The sequence below is a fragment of the Pogoniulus pusillus genome, chromosome 4, assembly GCF_015220805.1.
Source record: "Pogoniulus pusillus isolate bPogPus1 chromosome 4, bPogPus1.pri, whole genome shotgun sequence".
Lineage (NCBI taxonomy): Eukaryota > Metazoa > Chordata > Aves > Piciformes > Lybiidae > Pogoniulus > Pogoniulus pusillus.
Genome location: NC_087267.1, coordinates 35580640 through 35599500, shown reverse-complemented (window position 1 = coordinate 35599500; position 18861 = coordinate 35580640). Strand labels below are relative to the sequence as shown.

The following is an 18861-nucleotide window of genomic DNA, read 5'->3' as shown; positions in this document are numbered from 1 at the left end:
TGGTTGAGTGAGTCCTGAATAAATACTGCCTCCAGATGGCATCTCTTTCTGCTACAGCAATTCTAATTTTAATATCTGATGGAGTTTTTTTTCTCTCTCTTTTTTTCCCTTGTTTAAATATATTACACAACATGTTTTTGTTCGGGCTAACCACTAATTGCAGGCTTTGGGGTGTTTCTAAGTGCTTAGTTTACTGGCCTGCTTTACCCCATCTTTGTGCTTGAAAGTTTTGTTGTATGACATGATAGCAGGAATGAAGTCAGCAATGGTTCTCTTATGAATCTGATCACAGTATCACAGTATCACAGTATCACCAAGGTTGGAAGAGACCTCACAGATCATCAAGTCCAACCCTTTACCACAGAGCTCAAGGCTAGACTATGGCACCAAGTGCCACGTCCAATCCTGCCTTGAACAGCCCCAGGGACGGCGACTCCACCACCTCCCCAGGCAGCCCATTCCAGTGTCCAATGACTCTCTCAGTGAAGTGATCTCATAGATCATAGCGCTTCAAGCAGAAGGTTGCACTTGAAACCAGCTAAAATCTCTTAATAGCCTGAAACTGAATCTTAAGTCTGTGATCTAGTAACACTAACACCAAATATCATGACTTACAATTTCTGCTATTGTTACTTTGGCTTCGTATTCAAGCAGTAGAAATGCAATTTATTTGTTAAAGAAAGAATGAATCAGTAGTAAGCCCAAAGGAAGTTGTGAGTTTCCAAGTGTTGTCTCTGCTGGTTCAGAAGAGTTGATTAATAAATCTCAGGAGTGACAAAAGCAATGACTTTTAGGTGCTGCACAAGAACAAAGATTTGCCCAAAACATTGCCATGTTTAGTGGCCCAGATGGAAACAGTTTTCCCTCCATTTTCTTTTAGTTTCTGAAGTCAAGGTGGTTATGTCTGTATTACCTTTGGTACTTCTCGCTGTGCTAGTGCTCATGATCACAGTCATAATGCCTAACATATCAGCCATTGCCCTTTGGAATTTAGCTGTCCCTGACTCCTGTTGATGGTCAGTCGTGTAAAAATGTGTATGTAAGCCTCCAGGGAAGCTGTATTGCAAAAGACAGTTTTCAGTAACACTCTCTGGAATCACCAACCAGACTTAAAGGAACATGTTTCCCAGGGAGGTAGTTGAGGCCCCATGACTGGAGTTATTCAAGTTCAGGCTGAACAAGGCTCTGAGCAACTAGATCTAATGAAGGATGTCCCTGCTGACTGCAGGAGAATGGGTCTAGATGTCCTTTGGAAGTCCCTTCCGGCCATTCTATGATTCTACATCTTTTTTCTCCACAAAGGGTCAGAGATAGCATACACATTCCAGTGTGCTGTCCATGTAAGAGAGGCAGAGACTCAAGATCATGACATCTGAGTTTCTGATAAGTGTTGATTTAGCTGTGAATAAAACCTAGTGGATGCCTAACACATCTGTGTTCATATAATCTTGAATATGGATAAGCCTTTCTTCTTTCTACCACAAATGTTCCACCTGGGAACTCTTTGTGGGTGTTATCTGTCTCATTCTGGTTATGGATATGCTAGAAGCAGCATGCACAGTTGGTTTTGAACTGAAAGAGCAGAACAGGTGTTAACTTAGAAAACCTGTATGCTTCTGTTTAACAGGACAGAAATAAACAGCTTTCTCTGCTTCAGATTTTCACTCCAAAATTTCACCTTCAAAGTGTCTCATTTAGGCTTGCCATTCATCCTTTTCCTTGCCTTCTGCTGAGTGTTTCTGTTTCCTTTGCCTAAGTTTCAGCTTTTTTAGCAGATTCAGTGCTGCATTCTGTTAATTTTCAGGGAGAAGATACCTCTGTTCCCAGAGAAGCCTATGGATTTGCTGGAGAGAACACAGACACCCTTCTAGTTAGTGTAGCTCCTGAGGGTGTCCAGGGATTTTAGCTCCAGTGCAAGAAAATCCCCCTTCTGTCCAGTGGATACACTGATTAAAAAAGCCAATCAGAGGAAACTTGGCCCCAGATCCAGCAAAATATTTGGGTCTCATCTTCCCTTTGATTTTAACCAGCCCTAAACCCTGACCTGTAGGCTTCTCAATCAGCTAATATTACAATGTGGAGCAAAGCAACATTTAACCTCTGAAAATTTGGGCTATAGTATAAAGCTTTTCAGCACTTTGAATTTTTTTTTCCCCCCTGTAGGCATATACAAATATTCAGAGAACCAGATGTTAGTAAACTGAAGAGAAACTATTGCCGCAACCCAGACGACGATTTTCATGGTCCCTGGTGTTACACAGATGATGCTCTCGTTCCCTGGGATTACTGTCCTATTTCTCGATGTGAGTACTTGGTGTGCCTCAGGCATTGTCAGCTGTGCACTCCCAGTGAAGCCATGGTGTCACACACATGAGCTTACCTTTCTCTTGTTACTTGTGGCAGCAGAAAATGTGTGATCGATCAAGAGTCAGTTGTGCATGACTTGAGAAGGAGCAGACAGAAGCTGCTTGTGCAATACATGAACAAGGGGTCTTTTCCCTTGATCAGCTTGGAGATTTCAAGGCTTATTTATGCAGTAGGAGCATAAAAGGGCTATTGCAGATGGTCAAACATTTTCCGACAGATCTGACTATTGACTGAGGGCTGGACGGAGACAAAGAATTGTCTGGTGGTCAGAATGCTGGCTGTGGCCTCAAGACACCCAGGGACAGTTATCTTCTGTGCTACAAGCTTCACAGTCTCTTTGTGTGACTTTGTTTAGCAAGTTAGGAAAACTCACTATATGTATTCTGAAGTATGTATGTGCCATATAGATAAAATCCTGCTTTCAGGTGTTTATGGGGTGATTTAACTCCTGGCAAGAATGAGGAACATCACTCCTCCAAAGCTGCATGTTCAAATCTAAACAGATTAAATAAACAGATAGAAAAATCCTAGGGAGTTCAGTAGAACGTGTTGTTAAGTAGAAAAAGAGAGATCTATGCTGAAAAAAAAATGTGCAATTCAAATTGTTTCACTTCAGTTCTTATTTCTAAATCATTGTCCTCTATCTCCCGGGAGAACATTCAAGAGGAACATCAGGGTTTTGAGTGCATGTCTGTCATCTCAAGAGCCTGGGAATAATGTTACATTCATTCCTAGCAGAAATCTGCTGTATTTTCTCATAGTCTGAAGTGCAGCATTTCCACAAGGAGAGATGTGAAGTCTCAGGTGATACTTTGGCATCTGTGTGAAAAGTAAACAAACTGTGCTAAAGGTTATTTCTGTCAATGCAGATAAGAAACAGCAGCTGAAGAAACACAAATTTTATTTGCTCTGAGTTCATTATCTGGATCTATGGAAATATTCAGAGCAAACATTTGTAGGTTATATGGCAACAGTGAGTATTACAACTTCTAGAAGCAAACTCCAGACATGCAATATGTCTGGGTTTCAGTTGTAACTCATATTAAACTGTCAACAATTCACTCAGGTGGTGCCAACCAGCTTAATCAGTACACAAACAGTGCTGGCACTCCCTAAGTGTACTTACTTGATGCTTTTGACTGCTTTCTTCAAACTGCATTATAGAATCATAGAATGGTTTAGGTTGGAAGGGACCTCAAGGATCATCGAGTTCCAACCCCCTGCCATAGGCAGGGACATCACCCACTAGAACAGGTCACTCGAGGCCTCATCCAACCTAGCCTTGAACACATCCAGGGAGGGAGCATCCACAGCCTCCCTGAGCAACCTGTTCCAGTGTAAAGACCTTCTTCCTAACATCTAGTTTAAATCTCCTCTCTGCCAGTTTAAACCCATTACCTCTCATCCTGTCATTACAAGACTTTGTAAATAGTTCCTCCCCAGCCCTCCTGCAGGCACCCTTTAGATACTGGAAGGCTACTAAAAGGCCTCCTTGAAGCCTTCAATACTATACTATACTAATCTATATAAATATATAACTATAACTACATCTATCTGTCTATCTAAAATTAAGTTCATCAAGTATAAGTGTAGAGTCCTGCATCTGTGGAGGACCAGGACCATTCACCAGTAGAGGTGAGGGGCTGACTTCTGATGGAAAGCAGGTCCATGGAGAAGGACTTTGGAGTCCTGATGGACAATAAGTTATCCATGAAACATCAATGTACCATTATGGCCAAGAAGGTCAGTTGTATCTTGGGATGCATTAAGAAAAGTGTGTCCAGCAGTCCCAGGGAGGTTCTCCTCCTCCTCCTCTCTACCCTGCTGAGACCACACCTGGAATATTATGTCCAGTTTTGAGCTCCCCAATTCAAGAGAGACAGGAATCTGCTGGAGAGAGTCCAGTGGAAGGCTACAAGGATGATTAAGGCAGTGGAACATCTGTCTTATGAGGAAAGCCTGAAAAATCTGGGGCTTTTTAGCCTGGGCAAGAGTGAGAGAAGATCTTATTAATGTTCATAAATATCTGAAGGGTAGCTGTCAAGACAAAGGTGCCAGTGTCTTTCCAGTGGTGCCCTGTGATAGGAAAACACCTATGCCTCAAGCTCCTAATGCTATGTCACTGTGCAGACTTAACTGAAGGCAACAATTTAGAGTCAAGCTTAAGCACTTTGTTGTAACTGTCATGGCCTCAATGGAAGAACCAAACCAGATTTTGAGGAACAAATTTTGATGGGGATAACTTTTTGCTGCTAGCAACATAAAAGGACTGTTGAAGTTTCAGAGATTTTTAAGGAAATGAAAAAAAAAATCATCAAATCTTATCTGGATGTAATCATTTGACTTCTGTGCCTCCTGAAAGATTATAGAAAAGCCATAACTTAATTTTTCAGCACTTGCTGGTTTGAATGAAACACAGAAATTGAACGTGACAGATAGCCTGATGTAATCAGGATTCAGCCAAGAAGAAAAATACTTGAAACTCCTGTTAATTCTTACTTCATTCTCTTGGAACGAATTTTTCTCTTCTTGTGAATCCTTTCCAAATTGTGCTCTTGCAAAATATTGAAGAAATCATGGAAGTTCAAAATTTGGGAACTACTAAAGTTATCAATATGCCATTTTCAGTTTATTTTTGGTCTATTACATTTTCAGTTGTGTTTCAATTTTGCATTATGGTTGTCTTCTGTGTCTCTCTAGGTGAAGGTGATACAACTCCTACTACAACCAGCTTGGATGGTAAGTTTGCAGAGCATGTGTTGCATACTCTAAGACCAGTCATTTATTTCCAGTTGGGAAACAAGAGAAAGATCAGTTAAAGATTAAAAAAGCCCTACAACTTGGTAACAAAATTGCTTTTACAAGAAGTAAACATGGAATAGCTTTATTATACTTCTTTATCTATTTGCACTTTGTGATCTTGCCAGTAGTGAGATATGTGAATTATTTTCAATGTTTGCTTTATAACCACATAGATTTCTGCAAACTTTAGCTATATGCATTTTAAACTCCCCATGAGTGTTTATATAGGCTGACCCAGCTTCACTGAAGTAGTTTTGATGCTCTAGAAATGTATTTCAGTAAAGTTAATCTTTATTAAATATTGACCTTCTTGTGGTCCTTATGTGCAACTGTACAGGTTTCCTACCGCTGTTTTTAGTAAAATGTGATCTCTGGACCTGCTTTCAGATACTGTCATTCCTTGTGCCTCCACAAAGCATTTGAGAGTGGTAAATGGAATCCCAACACAAACTAATGAAGGATGGGTGGTTAGTTTGACATACAGGTAACTATCACTTTGATTAGAAGGACAATGTCTGCTAGGATATTTGTTTTGGAACTGCAAAGAATGTCAGCCATGATAAGAATACTTTTAGACTGCAGAAAATGATCATTCCTGAAACATCATAGTATTCATTCTATACTCATAATATTAATTCTAAGCCACTCATAGTATTCTAAGCCATTCATAGTATTTATTCTAAACCACTGACTTACAGACATGAGCTTGTAAGACATTCATAGTGTTCTGCTCTTTCTGTTATCTACTGCAGACTTTTTTATTACATTAGCTTAGGATCCAGCATTAAATTGTTTATTTTAGAGACTGTTACATACAAATTGAGTTTAGTAACTGTACTTTAACAGCAGTTCATTTAATCATGAAGGGTTGGATTGAGGACTTATATCTGTGTCAAATTTAGTTTTCAACTCATATCACTGCATACAATTAAAATCTATTCTGGATAGACAATTAAATACTGTCTATAAGGAAATCTTTTCCAATCTCTAAAACAAGATCCTAACATGTACAGCTGGAAATGTGCTTTACATTATGGCTGATCCTCACTTTGCTACTGTGTAAAAGGCAGAATATGGAATTACTCTTTCCTATTTTGATTACACTGGATTGTAACTCAGCAGCTGGAAGTAAATCATTACTGTTGAACAGGAGATAAATCTCACTCATTGGCCCTGTATCTTTTATCACAAAAAAAAAAAAAAAAGTTGTTGTAAAAAAATCTTTTTGTCTTCTTTTACAGACTGAGATACATCTCAGTTATATTAGCTTATGGTTCATCATCTCTTATAAAACTTTATTATAAAGTAGGTATTACATGAGAAATTGGAGTAAAGGTAAGATAAGCCTATTTTCCACATTGCTTCTTTGCTAGATAAATTTTGGGGTTCCTTCCCATCCTTGGCAATCTTTGCATCTTGTGAGATCAAATCAGAAGTAGAACTTCTTGGGAGTCCAGCAAATGGTCCAGAAATGTATTTCTAGAGGAACATTGCTCCGTTCCTAGAGCTACTTAGACAACTTAAATAGTGAGATAGGTGGGCTGAGTGACTCCCTGGAAAAGTTTGGGTTTGCACCATTTTTAAAGCAGCCTTGATGTTTGAGGAACTTCAAGACAGGTATGGCTAGTTACATCTGGATGCCTAAAATTTAGATAGATAACATTAAGGTGGTTGAACATAGATTTTGTGCTATTCAACCAAGTTTCATGAAGTAGATGAGTGCTTAAAGAATTGCAGATTCCTTTATGAAAAAAAAAATAATCCTGGAACACTCTTGCAGCAGATTATATTTTTAAGTATTACATGTGAGCATAAATATGTAGTTTTATTTTGCACTGTTACCAAATAAGCAAATTAATCATCTGAAAAACGATTCTTTAGGACTTCAGGATGTTCTGCAAAAAAAAACTAACTCTCCATCTCAAAATGGATTTGTCATGTCTGAATGGTAAAGGTTTAGTGATACTTATGCTTATATTGTGCAGCCAATGTCCACATCCAAATGTTTAGAGATTCACAGTTTCATAGAATGGTTTGGGTTGGAAGGGACCTTCAAGATCATTTAATTCCAACTCCCTGCTTTAGACAGGGACACCTTCCACTAGACAAGGTTCCTCAAGGCCTCATCCAACCTGGTCTTGAACATCTTCAGGGAAGGGATATCCATGACATCCTTGGAAAACCTGTTGCAGTGTCTTACCACCCTTACTGTAAATAATTCTATCCTAATCTCCAACTTAAATCTCCCCCATTCCAACTCAAAGCCATTGCCCCTCATCCTCTCACTTCAAGACTTTGTAAAAAGTCCCTCCCAGCTCTTTTGTAGCCTGCTTTGGGTACTGAACACCTGCTCTAAGTTGTCCCTGGAGCCTTCTTTTTTCCAGGCAGAACAGCCTTAACATGGTAAATTAATTAATGACATATCTCCTCATATCTCTGGTCCAGAATGTCTTATAGGTATATTTAAGTATATTTATATCAATTTCTTCTATTTTGTGGAATCAGCTTTGGGTTTATCTCCCATGAAAAGAGGAAGTTTACCCTTCCTGTGTGTACTAATCAATCCTCTAAAGCAGATGATGCAATCTTATCAAGTCCCTTTGCTAATTAGTGATGCAAAGATAACATGGAAGAACACATTATACTCCTGATTGTGACATTTTTACAATAAAACTGGGCAGAATCTATATTTTAAAAAATAATCCAGCCTTTTGGATCAGATATTTTATCTCTCAACCAAAATACTATTAAGAATAAAAAGGCAAGCATCTGTGTTTTTGTGCTGTCTTTGGACTCCATAGAGAGTCTGGGTTCCTTCCAGAAGTTCTTTGCAAAGCTTTGAACATTTGTGTGATTTGAATTTATAAATTGTGAGATTTTTAAGCTTTTCCCAAATTGCTGACAATTCTAATTCACTTTCCAAAGAGCTGCAGAAGATAAATGTGATTTGGGGGGCATAAAGAAGGAAACTAATTAATCTACATTCCACAGTTGTCTTTAATTTTGAAAGGACTGTCATGCTTAATTGCCTTATTTTTACTTGATGTATTATGCTGCAGGTTTTCTGTAATCACGTGTAGGATGACATACATTGCAGATTGTTTCCAACTGAAGTATGTGGGGACAGAAATCTCACAGGGTTTGCAATCAAATAGGAACTCTCCACCTTGAGGTCAATGCTTTGAATAATACCTACATGAATAATGACCAAATGTCATTTACATCTGGTGGCAGTTTGGGGACTTACTTGAAGGTTTTGGTCCAGTCCCTATTGTAAAGAACTAGCTTTTTTCTCCTGTTTTTTACTCACTGGAGTAATTCTTTGCAAAGAATTATTGTGACTGTTGAAATTGTACAAGAAAGAGACAGAGAGAAGTTTTTGCAGGTTGCCAGTCATTCACCTTTCACAGGAAAAAAAATATATGGAGAGAAAAATCACTCTCTATATTTTTTGATTATGTAGGAAAAAAACCCCACTATTGCATTGTTTGTTTGGTTGGGTTTTTTTTACCTTTTTAGATGTATTTACATTATTATAATTATTGTTATTGTTATTATTATTATTATTTTCTTCACAGGAATAAGCATATCTGTGGAGGCACTTTGATAAAGGAAGAGTGGGTTCTGACAGCAAGGCAGTGTTTCCCTTCTCGGTACAGTAGTCTGCAGTTTTGCAGTATTGAAATGCATCTATATTCCAGAACTTATCAGCAGCTCATCATTTCAACTTAAACACAGCAGTTTCCCCTCCTGTTTGGCTTTAACAATGGTTTTCTGATATAAAAGTCCTGTGGGACCTTGATATTTTCTGTTGTTATTGTTGTTAATATAAAAGAGCTCTGGTTATTTTACATAGAAGTATAAATATGTTTTCCAAGTGTAATGGTTGGACAATTGCCTCTTTATGAAAAGAAGCTCATGTTTCTGCTTCACTGGAGAGAATAAAGTAGGAAACTTGAGCAAATCACAACAAGTTCAAAGGTTCATAGCATCTGAGGATCTAAATGTTTTGGAACTATTAGGAAATAAAAAATTAGATTTTAGTAACCGTTAAAGATTAAATTATGCAATGGCTTCAGACCAAAAACTTAGATCTGAGCATGCTGATTTTGGAAAAGGAGTTGGCAGCATAAACTCATTTCTGGTGAAGAGCGCTAGTTAACATCTTCTAGCATAATCATATTAAGCAGAGATTTTTTTCAGTGATTTCATTATACACAGCAATATCCTAACCCACTTTGCTTCATTTAGGTACAAAGATTTGAAAGACTACAAAGCCTGGCTTGGAGTCCATAATATCAAAGGAAAAGGAGAGGAGAAGCACAGACAAGTCCTGAACATCTCGCAGTTGGTATATGGCCCCACAGGGTCAGATTTGGTTTTACTGAAACTTAGCAGGTTAGTAGCTGCTCCTGCAGATTCCAGGATTTTCGGCTGATTAATGAAATTCCTCCTAAAGGAGACTTACAAATTCAGTTCTTTGATGTCTTTGATACTGCAGATGATGTCTGCATGGGATAATCTTCAAATGATAAGAAATTTTACTTCATATATGCAGAAAACAGATGTTATCTCTGAAAAACCGTGCCTATTTTCTTTCTTCTTGATAAGCAAGCTTAGGTTTATTAGGAGGTGTTTTGCTTTTATTGTTTTACTTGTTTTGTTGGTTTGTGGTTTGGGGTTTTTGGTTGGTTTGTTGCCTTTTATTCTTGTTTGGTTGGTTTGGGTTTTCTTTTTTTGCCTTTTTTTTTTTTTCTGTTGGGTTTCTATTTTAAACCTTTACAGTCTATGGTTTTAATGTATAGAATAAGCATCATAGAATCATAGAATCAACCAGGTTGGAAGAGACCTCCAAGATCATCCAGTCCAACTTATCACCCAGCCCTATCCAATCAACTAGACCATGGCACTAAGTGCCTCATCCAGGCTTTTCTTGAAGACCCCCAGGGACGGTGCCTCCACCACCTCCCTGGGCAGCCCATTCCAATGGGAAATCACTCTCTCTGTGAAGAACTTCTTCCTAATATCCAGCCTATACCTACCCTGGCACAACTTGAGATTATATCTTTATATATCAGATTATATCTTTGTGTGTGTATATATATATGAGCTTTCAAACTTCTCCATATTAGCTGAACATGAGCCAGCAGTGTGCCCAGTGGCATCCTGGCCTGCATCAGGAATGGTGTGGTCAGCAGGAGCAGGGAGGTCATTCTGCCCCTGTACTCTGCACTGGTTAGACCACACCTTGAGTACTATGTTCAGTTCTGGGCCCCCCAGTTTAGGAGGGACATTGAGATGCTTGAGCGTGTCCAGAGAAGGGCGACGAGGCTGGTGAGAGGCCTTGAGCACAGCCCTACGAGGAGAGGCTGAGGGAGCTGGGATTGTTTAGCCTGGAGAAGAGGAGGCTCAGGGGTGACCTTATTGCTGTCTACAACTACCTGAGGGGTGGTTGTGGCCAGGAGGAGGTTGCTCTCTTCTCTCGGGTGGCCAGCGCCAGAACAAGAGGACACAGCCTCAGGCTGAGCCAGGGGAAATTTAGGCTGGAGGTGAGGAGAAAGTTCTTCACTGAGAGAGTCATTGGACACTGGAATGGGCTGCCCGGGGAGGTGGTGGAGTCGCTGTCCCTGGGGCAGTTCAAGGCAAGGTTGGACGTGGCACTTGGTGCCATGGTCTAGCCTTGAGCTCTGTGGTAAAGGGTTGGACTTGATGATCTGTGAGGTCTCTTCCAACCCTGATAATACTGTGATACTGTAATAACTCCAGCGACCTCAGTCTGTCTTCACAGCAGAGGTGTTCCATCTCTTGGATCATCTCGGTGGACTCCAAGAGCTCTCTGTCCTTTTTATGATAGGGAGACCAGAACTGGTTGAAGAACCCATCATATTCTTCAAAAATGGAAAAGAATTGGCACAGCTTTTAATGGCTGTGGTCTATAATAGATTTAAGGTCACTTTGAAGATATATTTTAGAAGGTCAATCAAATATCTATGATTTGCTTTCTCTTTTCAGACCTGCCATACTGACAAACTTTGTGGAGATAATCCGCTTGCCCATTTCTGGGTGTACCATTCCAGAGAAGACCAGTTGCAGTGTTTATGGCTGGGGATACACTGGATGTAAGAAACTATTTTTAAAAACTAAATGAGTACCTTGACAGCTTACTTCCTCTTGTCACCATAGGTGAGGCTGCTGGCATTGCCTGAGGCCACAGTGTCCAACGCTTGTTGTAAAATGTGGTTACTTTGGTTTCCCAGCTTTTAAGATCTTTTGGTTTCCCAGCTTTTAAGATCTTTGAGCATTTTATCTAAGGGCAGAATCATAGAATTGTTTGGATGAAAAACATCTTTAAGAACATCGAGTCCAACTATTACCTACCTACAAATCTGGTGCTACGTCATGACCCTTAACACTACATCTATGAGTCTTTTTAAATGCCTCTTGGTATGGTAATTCAATCACCTCCCTGGGGAGCCTATTTCAGACTTTTATAAGCCTTTCAGGGCAGAAGTTTCTTGTACCCAATCTAAATCTTGCTGGCACAACTTGAGTCCATTTCCTCTCATCCCATCTCTTTTTACCAGGGAAAAGAGACCGTCACCTCCCTCACTTCTGTCACTTCCCTTAAGGTAGTTGTAGCTAGCAATAAGCTCTCACCTCCAGCCTCCTTTTCTCCAGACTGCTCACTTAAGACCTGTTCTCCAGACCCTTCACCAGCCTTATGGCTCTTTTCTGAACCTGCATCAGGATCTCCATATTTTTTCTTGGAGTAAAGGCCCCAAAACTGAAAATAGTAATCCAGGCATGGCCTCACCAGTGCCAAGTACAGAGGCACTGCAAAAGCTAATACAGAGTTATGTGATCAGAGAATAATTAGCACACATGAAAACAGTGCCCCAAGTCTGGCGTTTCCTAACTTCTGAGTACTTGACTTTGCAACCCTATTAATGTTTATTAAACACAATTTTTGTGTGAAGTAAATACAAATATTTGAGAGAGCAGACATTTATTTAGTCTGGTAAATACTATATCTGGCTAATTATGTGTTGGTAATAAAGTTAATAGCTGCCAGTTGACAATAATTACTCCGATAATTACTGTGCTCAAATGTCATTCTGCCACAGACCCTAAGTAAGCATCAGCAACATATTCATGCCATCCTGGAAGCAGAAGTAAAAATAAGGCTGCAGTTCTAAGACTCTCTTCCTTGCAACCATCACTCTGCATTTCTTTGTGGGTGGCAAGCAATCTGTACCAGCCTTCTCCCAGATGACTGCCTTTGATGTCCTCAGAATGGCCATATTAGCCACCCTTTGCTGGGAATGGTTGTCTAGGTGACAGGGAAGTCAGGCTGGAACACAGTGCAGCATCACAGGAGACCTTAGCTTAAGAGAACTGATAAGAAATGTGCAATGTTGTGGAGTTATGTAATGCACTAAACACATAACATCTGCCATCCAAAGACTTTGTACTAGATTTTATGCACTGCTTATTATAATCCTCACGGCATCCCAGCCAGGGAAGGAAGAAGTGTTACAGCCATCTTTCAAAAAGGAAAACAGAATAATAAGTCAGCAAAGGGCAAGCTTGGCATTTTCTTTTGATGGCTGTGCAAAGAACAGGCAGGTCCAGGCTATTTATTTATCTTCACAGCTTGTACAGGCTTGTCTTTTGACATGTAGAACAAGAGCAAGCTCCCCAGGACTCCTGCTTCCTGACCTTCACACTGATGAATGGAGATTGCACAAGACTCTTGCTCTGCCCTTGCAGGCATAAAGTCATTCAGTGTAGCTGAGCCAGCACAGAATGAGAAAAACTCTGTTCTGCTACAGTATTTTTCAAGTCACATGTCCTTCCCAAGACCGTGGCAGGCACAGTAACACCTTAACTCATGTTTAAGGTAGGCAGCAAAATCCTCACTCCGTTCTTAGGCTCACTTCTGATCTCTGTGGACAATCTTCTGGTGAACTGTAGTGTAAACCTGGTTACTTAGCCCTTTTGCTAGTCCAAAAAACTTCGCCAGATGTTCTCAGAGGACTGAACAGACATGCACACTGTGATGGTTTGGAATCAGCCAGACTAGACTCAGCTGGCTTTGGAAATATGAATGAAGCTTATATTTTCAGCTAGCACAACATACAAGCAGATATTTACAGTATATACAGAAATATACAAGGTAAAAGGTAATACAGAAACACAACTCCCCTCCCAGAAACCTGAGTCCCCAGGAGGGGCTCTCAACCACCCCTGCACCTTCCCCCTGCCCCTCTCAACCTTACCCCAGTCCCAAGGAAGAATGGAGGTTTGGCCAAGAGGTTAGGAAGCAAAGTGGGTTAGCCCAAAATGAAGGGTGTGGTTAGAGAGTAAGATGTAGCTCAGCCAGCAGCCCCGGCGAGAGTGAAAATGGTGCCGCGTGTGTGTTATCAAATGGCTTTGTTTCTTGTTCCCATACTTCTCAGCAAGGCTGTGAGCAAAGTAGACACCACCATTGTTTTGCTTTTACAGCCTGTAATTTAGTTCTTCTCACCAAAACGTTCTATCCTGCTTCAAACTAGCACACACACCAAACAAATTTCTTGCAAAGCTCGTTTCTAGCAAACACAAGAAATCCAAAGACAGATTCATAGTAACAGTAGGGATAGGCAAAAAATGCGAGTACTGGCGAGAAAGTGCAATAACTAAAGTAACATCATTTTATCCAGATTGCTTCTCCAATTATTCTTTTCCCCCTAAAATGGAATAAAGTTTTCTTTCTCCTTTTAACCCTAGTAATCAACTATGATGGCCTGCTCCGGGTAGCAAACCTGTTAATTTTGGGGAATGAGAAATGCAACCAATATCTCAAAGGGAAGATCACTGTGAATGAGTCAGAAATCTGTGCTGTGGCTGAGACCATTGGTGCTGGGCCTTGTGAGGTAAATATCACATTTCCTAATGCACTCTTATTTGTAGTTTCATAGAATGCTTTAGGTTGGAAGGAGCCTTGGAGATCATCTAGCTCCAGTCATCCTTGCTGTGGACAGGGACACATTCCATTAGACCAGGTTGCTCAAAGCCTCATTCAACCTCACCTTGAATACCTTCAGGGAGAGGGCATCCACAACCTCCCTGCACAGCCTGTTCCAGTGTCCCCTCACTCTCATTCTTGGGAGTCAGGACCATAATTATTCTGCCTGAATTAAACTTGTGCACAGAAAAAAAATAATCTTTTGAGTTGGAAAACAATTTATGTTTCTAGTGACCTATATTCTGCCAGAGTGCAGAGAGAGGTTCCTTTGCTTCCTTTGCACCACACCAACACACCAGTAAAGGGTTTACATGGATTCTAAATACATTCATATGATTAAATGCTTCATTAGACTGTGACAAATTGGTGTTCTCTATAATAAGGGCTAAACTGGGCTGTGTCTCTGTTTTGGTCGAGTACAAAGCAAAGATTGGGGTAAATCTAACTACTTAGATAAAGCCTTGCATGCAAAGCACAGTGAGGTCACTGCATGACAGAGCTGAAAAATTATGAGAGAAGAAAGATCAAAAAAACCCCTGTGGCTTAGTATTAGTCAGAAGATTGGAGCATTTGATCTCCCTAATGGACCTGATGGAACAGGTCCAGAAGAGGGCCACAAAAATGATCAGGGGAATGGAACACCTCTCTTACAAGGACAAGCTGAGGGAGATGGGATTTTCAGCCTGGAGAAGAGAAAGGTCTGAAGAAACCTAATAGTTCAGTACCTGCAGGGAGTCTACATGAAGGCTGCAGAGGGACTGTTTCCAAAGCCCTGCAATAAACGAGACAAGGGGCAATGGTTTGAAATTAGAGAAGGGAAGATTTAGATTGGATTTCAGGAAGAAGTTCTTCAGCATGAGAATGGTGGAACACTGGAAGAGGTTGCCCAGGGAGGTAGTTGAGGCTCCATACCTGGAGATATTCAAGGTGAGGCTTGGCAAGGCTCTGATCAACCTGATCTAGCAAAGGATGTCCCTGCTGACTGCAGGGAGCTGGCCTAGGTGACCTTTGGATGTACCTTCTAACCTAAACCAGTCTACAATTCTATGATTTTTTAAAGTAGTTTGATACACTTTTGCTTGGTACTACTTTTGATGACAGAGAAAAGACGTCTGAGGAGAAATGCTGTAAAACATTTGTTAGAGGAAGACATGATTTTTTTGTGTGGAAAATCTGCCTTATGAGGTGATGTCTAGAAGGAAGGCAACTTTGAATAGTGATGTATTTAATAGCTGGGGTAGAATGCATGATTCTTAAACAAGTAGTGGAATTTTCCCTACACAAGCATACCACTGAGCCATGGGGAAACGATGTCTTCATCAGACTGAATCCTCTTCCACTTAGCATTAATATTGCAGAGGATCATGTTGTCATTGGAAAGCATTTTATCCAAAATCAAATATTTGATCACAAACCATCTCTAAAATATATCAAGGCTTACAAATGAAACAACTGCTTGGAGGTCTGCTGGGGATCCTTCACTTTGTTTTCTCCTGTAAAAAATAAATTGACTAAATTAACATTAGAATCATTGAATCATAGAATCAACCAGGTTGGAAGAGACCTCCAAGATCATCCAGTCCAACCTATCACCCAGCCCTATCCAGTCAACTAGACCATGGCACCGAGTGCCTCATCCAGGCTTTTCTTGAAGACCTCCAGGGATGGTGCCTCCACCACCTCCCCGGGCAATCAGTCTTAATCATAGCACGATATCCTGCTCCTTGAGTTCCTCTTTGAAGCTGCTTTTTCTCAGCAGAAAACAAACAGAGAAACAAAATCAGCTTGGCAGGTGAAACTCCCCTCCTGAAAGTGTTTTATGAGCTGCTTTGAAGGCACTGCCACAGTTCATTGTCCACGCAACTAATTTGCAGTCAGAAAAAAAAAAGGAAAAAACCAAACACAAACAACTAAACCAAGTAAAGGTCAAGCACTGTTGTTTCTCTGTTGATCTGGAGACAATACAGTGCTGATTCAGCTTTTAATTTTTGAAACAACATCTCACTGTCTGATATGAGCATTTACACTCTAGTTTTGTAGATTGCTAGATTTTCCCTTAAGTATCAATGTTCATGTCCTAAATCTATGTAAATGCATCTCAATTACAGTTTCACCCTAATTTCAGCTGGATGTATTTTTAGTGCTAATTAAGACTGTAGTCTGAGTTAATCACAGTGGAGATTTTCACTGAATGCATGTACTGATGCATAGATGTCTTATTCATTAAAAACAATGACAAAGAGCATTTTAACAAGTTAGGTCTCAAATTTATGTCTACAAAATACTACTTTTTCTCATGTTTGGGTTTCTCTCCCTTTTACCTTTAGGTACAGTTAGATTCTCATCCTAGAGCCCTGCAAGTTGATTGACCAATAGCAGAATATTAACCTGTCTTTCTCTGTAGTGTTTGATGCAAAGCCTGTTACAACAAAGATATTTATCAGTCAGCTCACTTTCTGCTCATCTGATTTATATGCACATAACCAAAAAAAGATGCTTACAGGTGGTGAGTGAGATCTGGCAGTTTGAATTACATGAAAAATGGATCATAGGGTTTAGTTTGCATGGAAACTTTACAAAGATCAAAGGTCAACATCCAAGATCAAAGGTCAGCAGTGGCATTGGTGCTCATAAATTTTGGTTGTGAAAAAGATATTGGAAGTTGGGTTTTTTTTTGTCCTGTGGCAAGAATAACTCTATGGCCTGTTCTTGAGCTAGTCATTCCCAAAGAAATCAGTCAGTAGGACATAGAAGCTGCGTCTTGAAGCGCTTTGAGAAGTGATGAAGTGGGTCCAGAGGAGAGACACAAAAAATGATCAGGGAGCTGAAGCATTTGTACTATGAGGACAGGCTGAGGCAGTTGGGGTTGTTCAGCCTGGAGAAGAGAAGGCTCCAGGGAGACCTAGTAACACCTTCCAGTGCCTGAAGAGGGTCTACAAAAACAATGGAGAGAGACTGCTTCCACAATGGCCTGTAGTGATAAGACAAGGGACAATGGTTTCAAATTACAGAAGAGTAGTTTTATATTGGGTGTTAGGAACAAATTCATTTACCTTGAGTGTAGTGGAACACTGGAACACAGTAGCCCAGAAAGGTAGTTGAGGCTTCATCCCTGCAGATATTCAAGGTGAGGCTCAATGAGTCTCTGAGTAACCTGATCTAGTTGAGGACATCCCTGCTGACTGTGGAGGGGTTTGGCCTAGATGACCTTTGGAGGTCTCTTCCAAGCCAAAGCATTCTATGATTCTACATGACATTCTTTGTGTTTCTTTATTTCCCAGAGAGATTATGGTGGTCCCTTGGTTTGTGAACAGAACAGGCTGAAGATAGTGGTTGGTGTCATTGTTCCTGGCCGTGGATGTGCCATTCAAAATCGTCCTGGGATTTTTGTCCGGGTCTCATATTATTCCCGGTGGATACACAAGATTATGATGACCTATAGGAAACCCTGAAAAACTCAACAACTTCTATTCCAAGACAGATTTTGGACAGCATGGAATTAATGTGTAATGTAAAGATCAACAATATTTTTTTTTTAAACTACTTGATAGTCAAGTTTGTTGAGCTTCTTTTTAATATTTATGGGTGGTTTTGGTGTTTTTGTCTCTCAGTGTTGTTTTATAAATGTTGGAGTGACTTACAGCATATGCAAGTATGATGACATATCTCCTGAAGATACTTGAATGGGTAAAAAAAAAATTGCAAGGATGATATTACTGGATGATATATGGTTTTGTAGAAATAGATCATATGACCTCTTTTTTGCTGCTCTTCAGATTATCTTAGAAGGAGAAACAAATGATAGTTTTATTTAACACATCTGATTCTTTCTATGAGCCATATATTTCTCTTCATCTATGACAAAAGACCCAATGAGAGATACATGCATCTGTCAATGACAGCATATGTGATCATATTTCTCTTCTCTCTTTTAAGAGGTTAAATATTTCAATATTTCATTTAAAAAAAATCAAACTATTTAGAAATTAATCTTTTTATTTTTGATGGACTTTGACAAGTCTGCCATAAGCAGAATTCTCATAGAAGTCACTATCACTTCCTTTTACACAGTACTTATAGACTCCAGTCCTGCACTCGATTCCTTCAGTATTTAAGTGTCCCTTAACATATATCAAAACTCCTCTTGGATGATATGAGACACAGAAGTGGGTTTTTGAGTGATTTATTTAAAGTTACTGCCAACAATGACTGTGAAATTGCAATGCTAAAGAGAGGCTTTCATACAGGTTGAAAAATTAATCCTAAACAGCTACTGGCAGACTTTGGCCGTTAAAAGAAATTTCAATCAAGTATTCCCAAATCTTTTTCAACAGATAAGTGTTAAAAAAAATCATCTGATTCTAGTTATTTCATGAAAGTTACTCCATATTTACAGCAGGACAAAAATAGTTGAATCTGGCACCTGGCTGAGAGATTTAATACTGGGGAAAAAAAGAAACATACATTAATGATCTGTCAGAGACCTAAGAGCTTTAATAAAACCCTACCTAGACTGGGACAAAATTATACCCTCTGTATAATTCCTTTCAGAGTAATAAAATGTTAGCAGTGATCGATATGATCTTGCATGTAATATGGAAAATATCACCAATAATTTAATAACTTCTTTTCCTGCCTGTATGTGGAATCACCATTTTCCTTTATGTTAACATGGGAAGGGAACA

General features: G+C 39.8%; 1 protein-coding gene across 1 annotated transcript in view; it reads left to right on the top strand.

Annotated features, from left to right (window-relative positions):
• The window catches only part of HGF (hepatocyte growth factor), a 67397-nt gene extending 49340 nt beyond the window's left edge, over positions 1–18057 (top strand). Inside the window, exons 11-18 of the mRNA XM_064142566.1 lie at positions 2164–2303; positions 5068–5106; positions 5557–5653; positions 8748–8822; positions 9421–9567; positions 11182–11288; positions 13939–14084; positions 17458–18057. Coding sequence (XP_063998636.1) covers positions 2164–2303; positions 5068–5106; positions 5557–5653; positions 8748–8822; positions 9421–9567; positions 11182–11288; positions 13939–14084; positions 17458–17628 — 922 coding nt within the window. The 3' untranslated portion in view covers positions 17629–18057. The remainder of the gene's footprint in view (positions 1–2163; positions 2304–5067; positions 5107–5556; positions 5654–8747; positions 8823–9420; positions 9568–11181; positions 11289–13938; positions 14085–17457) is intronic.
• Positions 18058–18861: the final 804 nt, after the last annotated feature.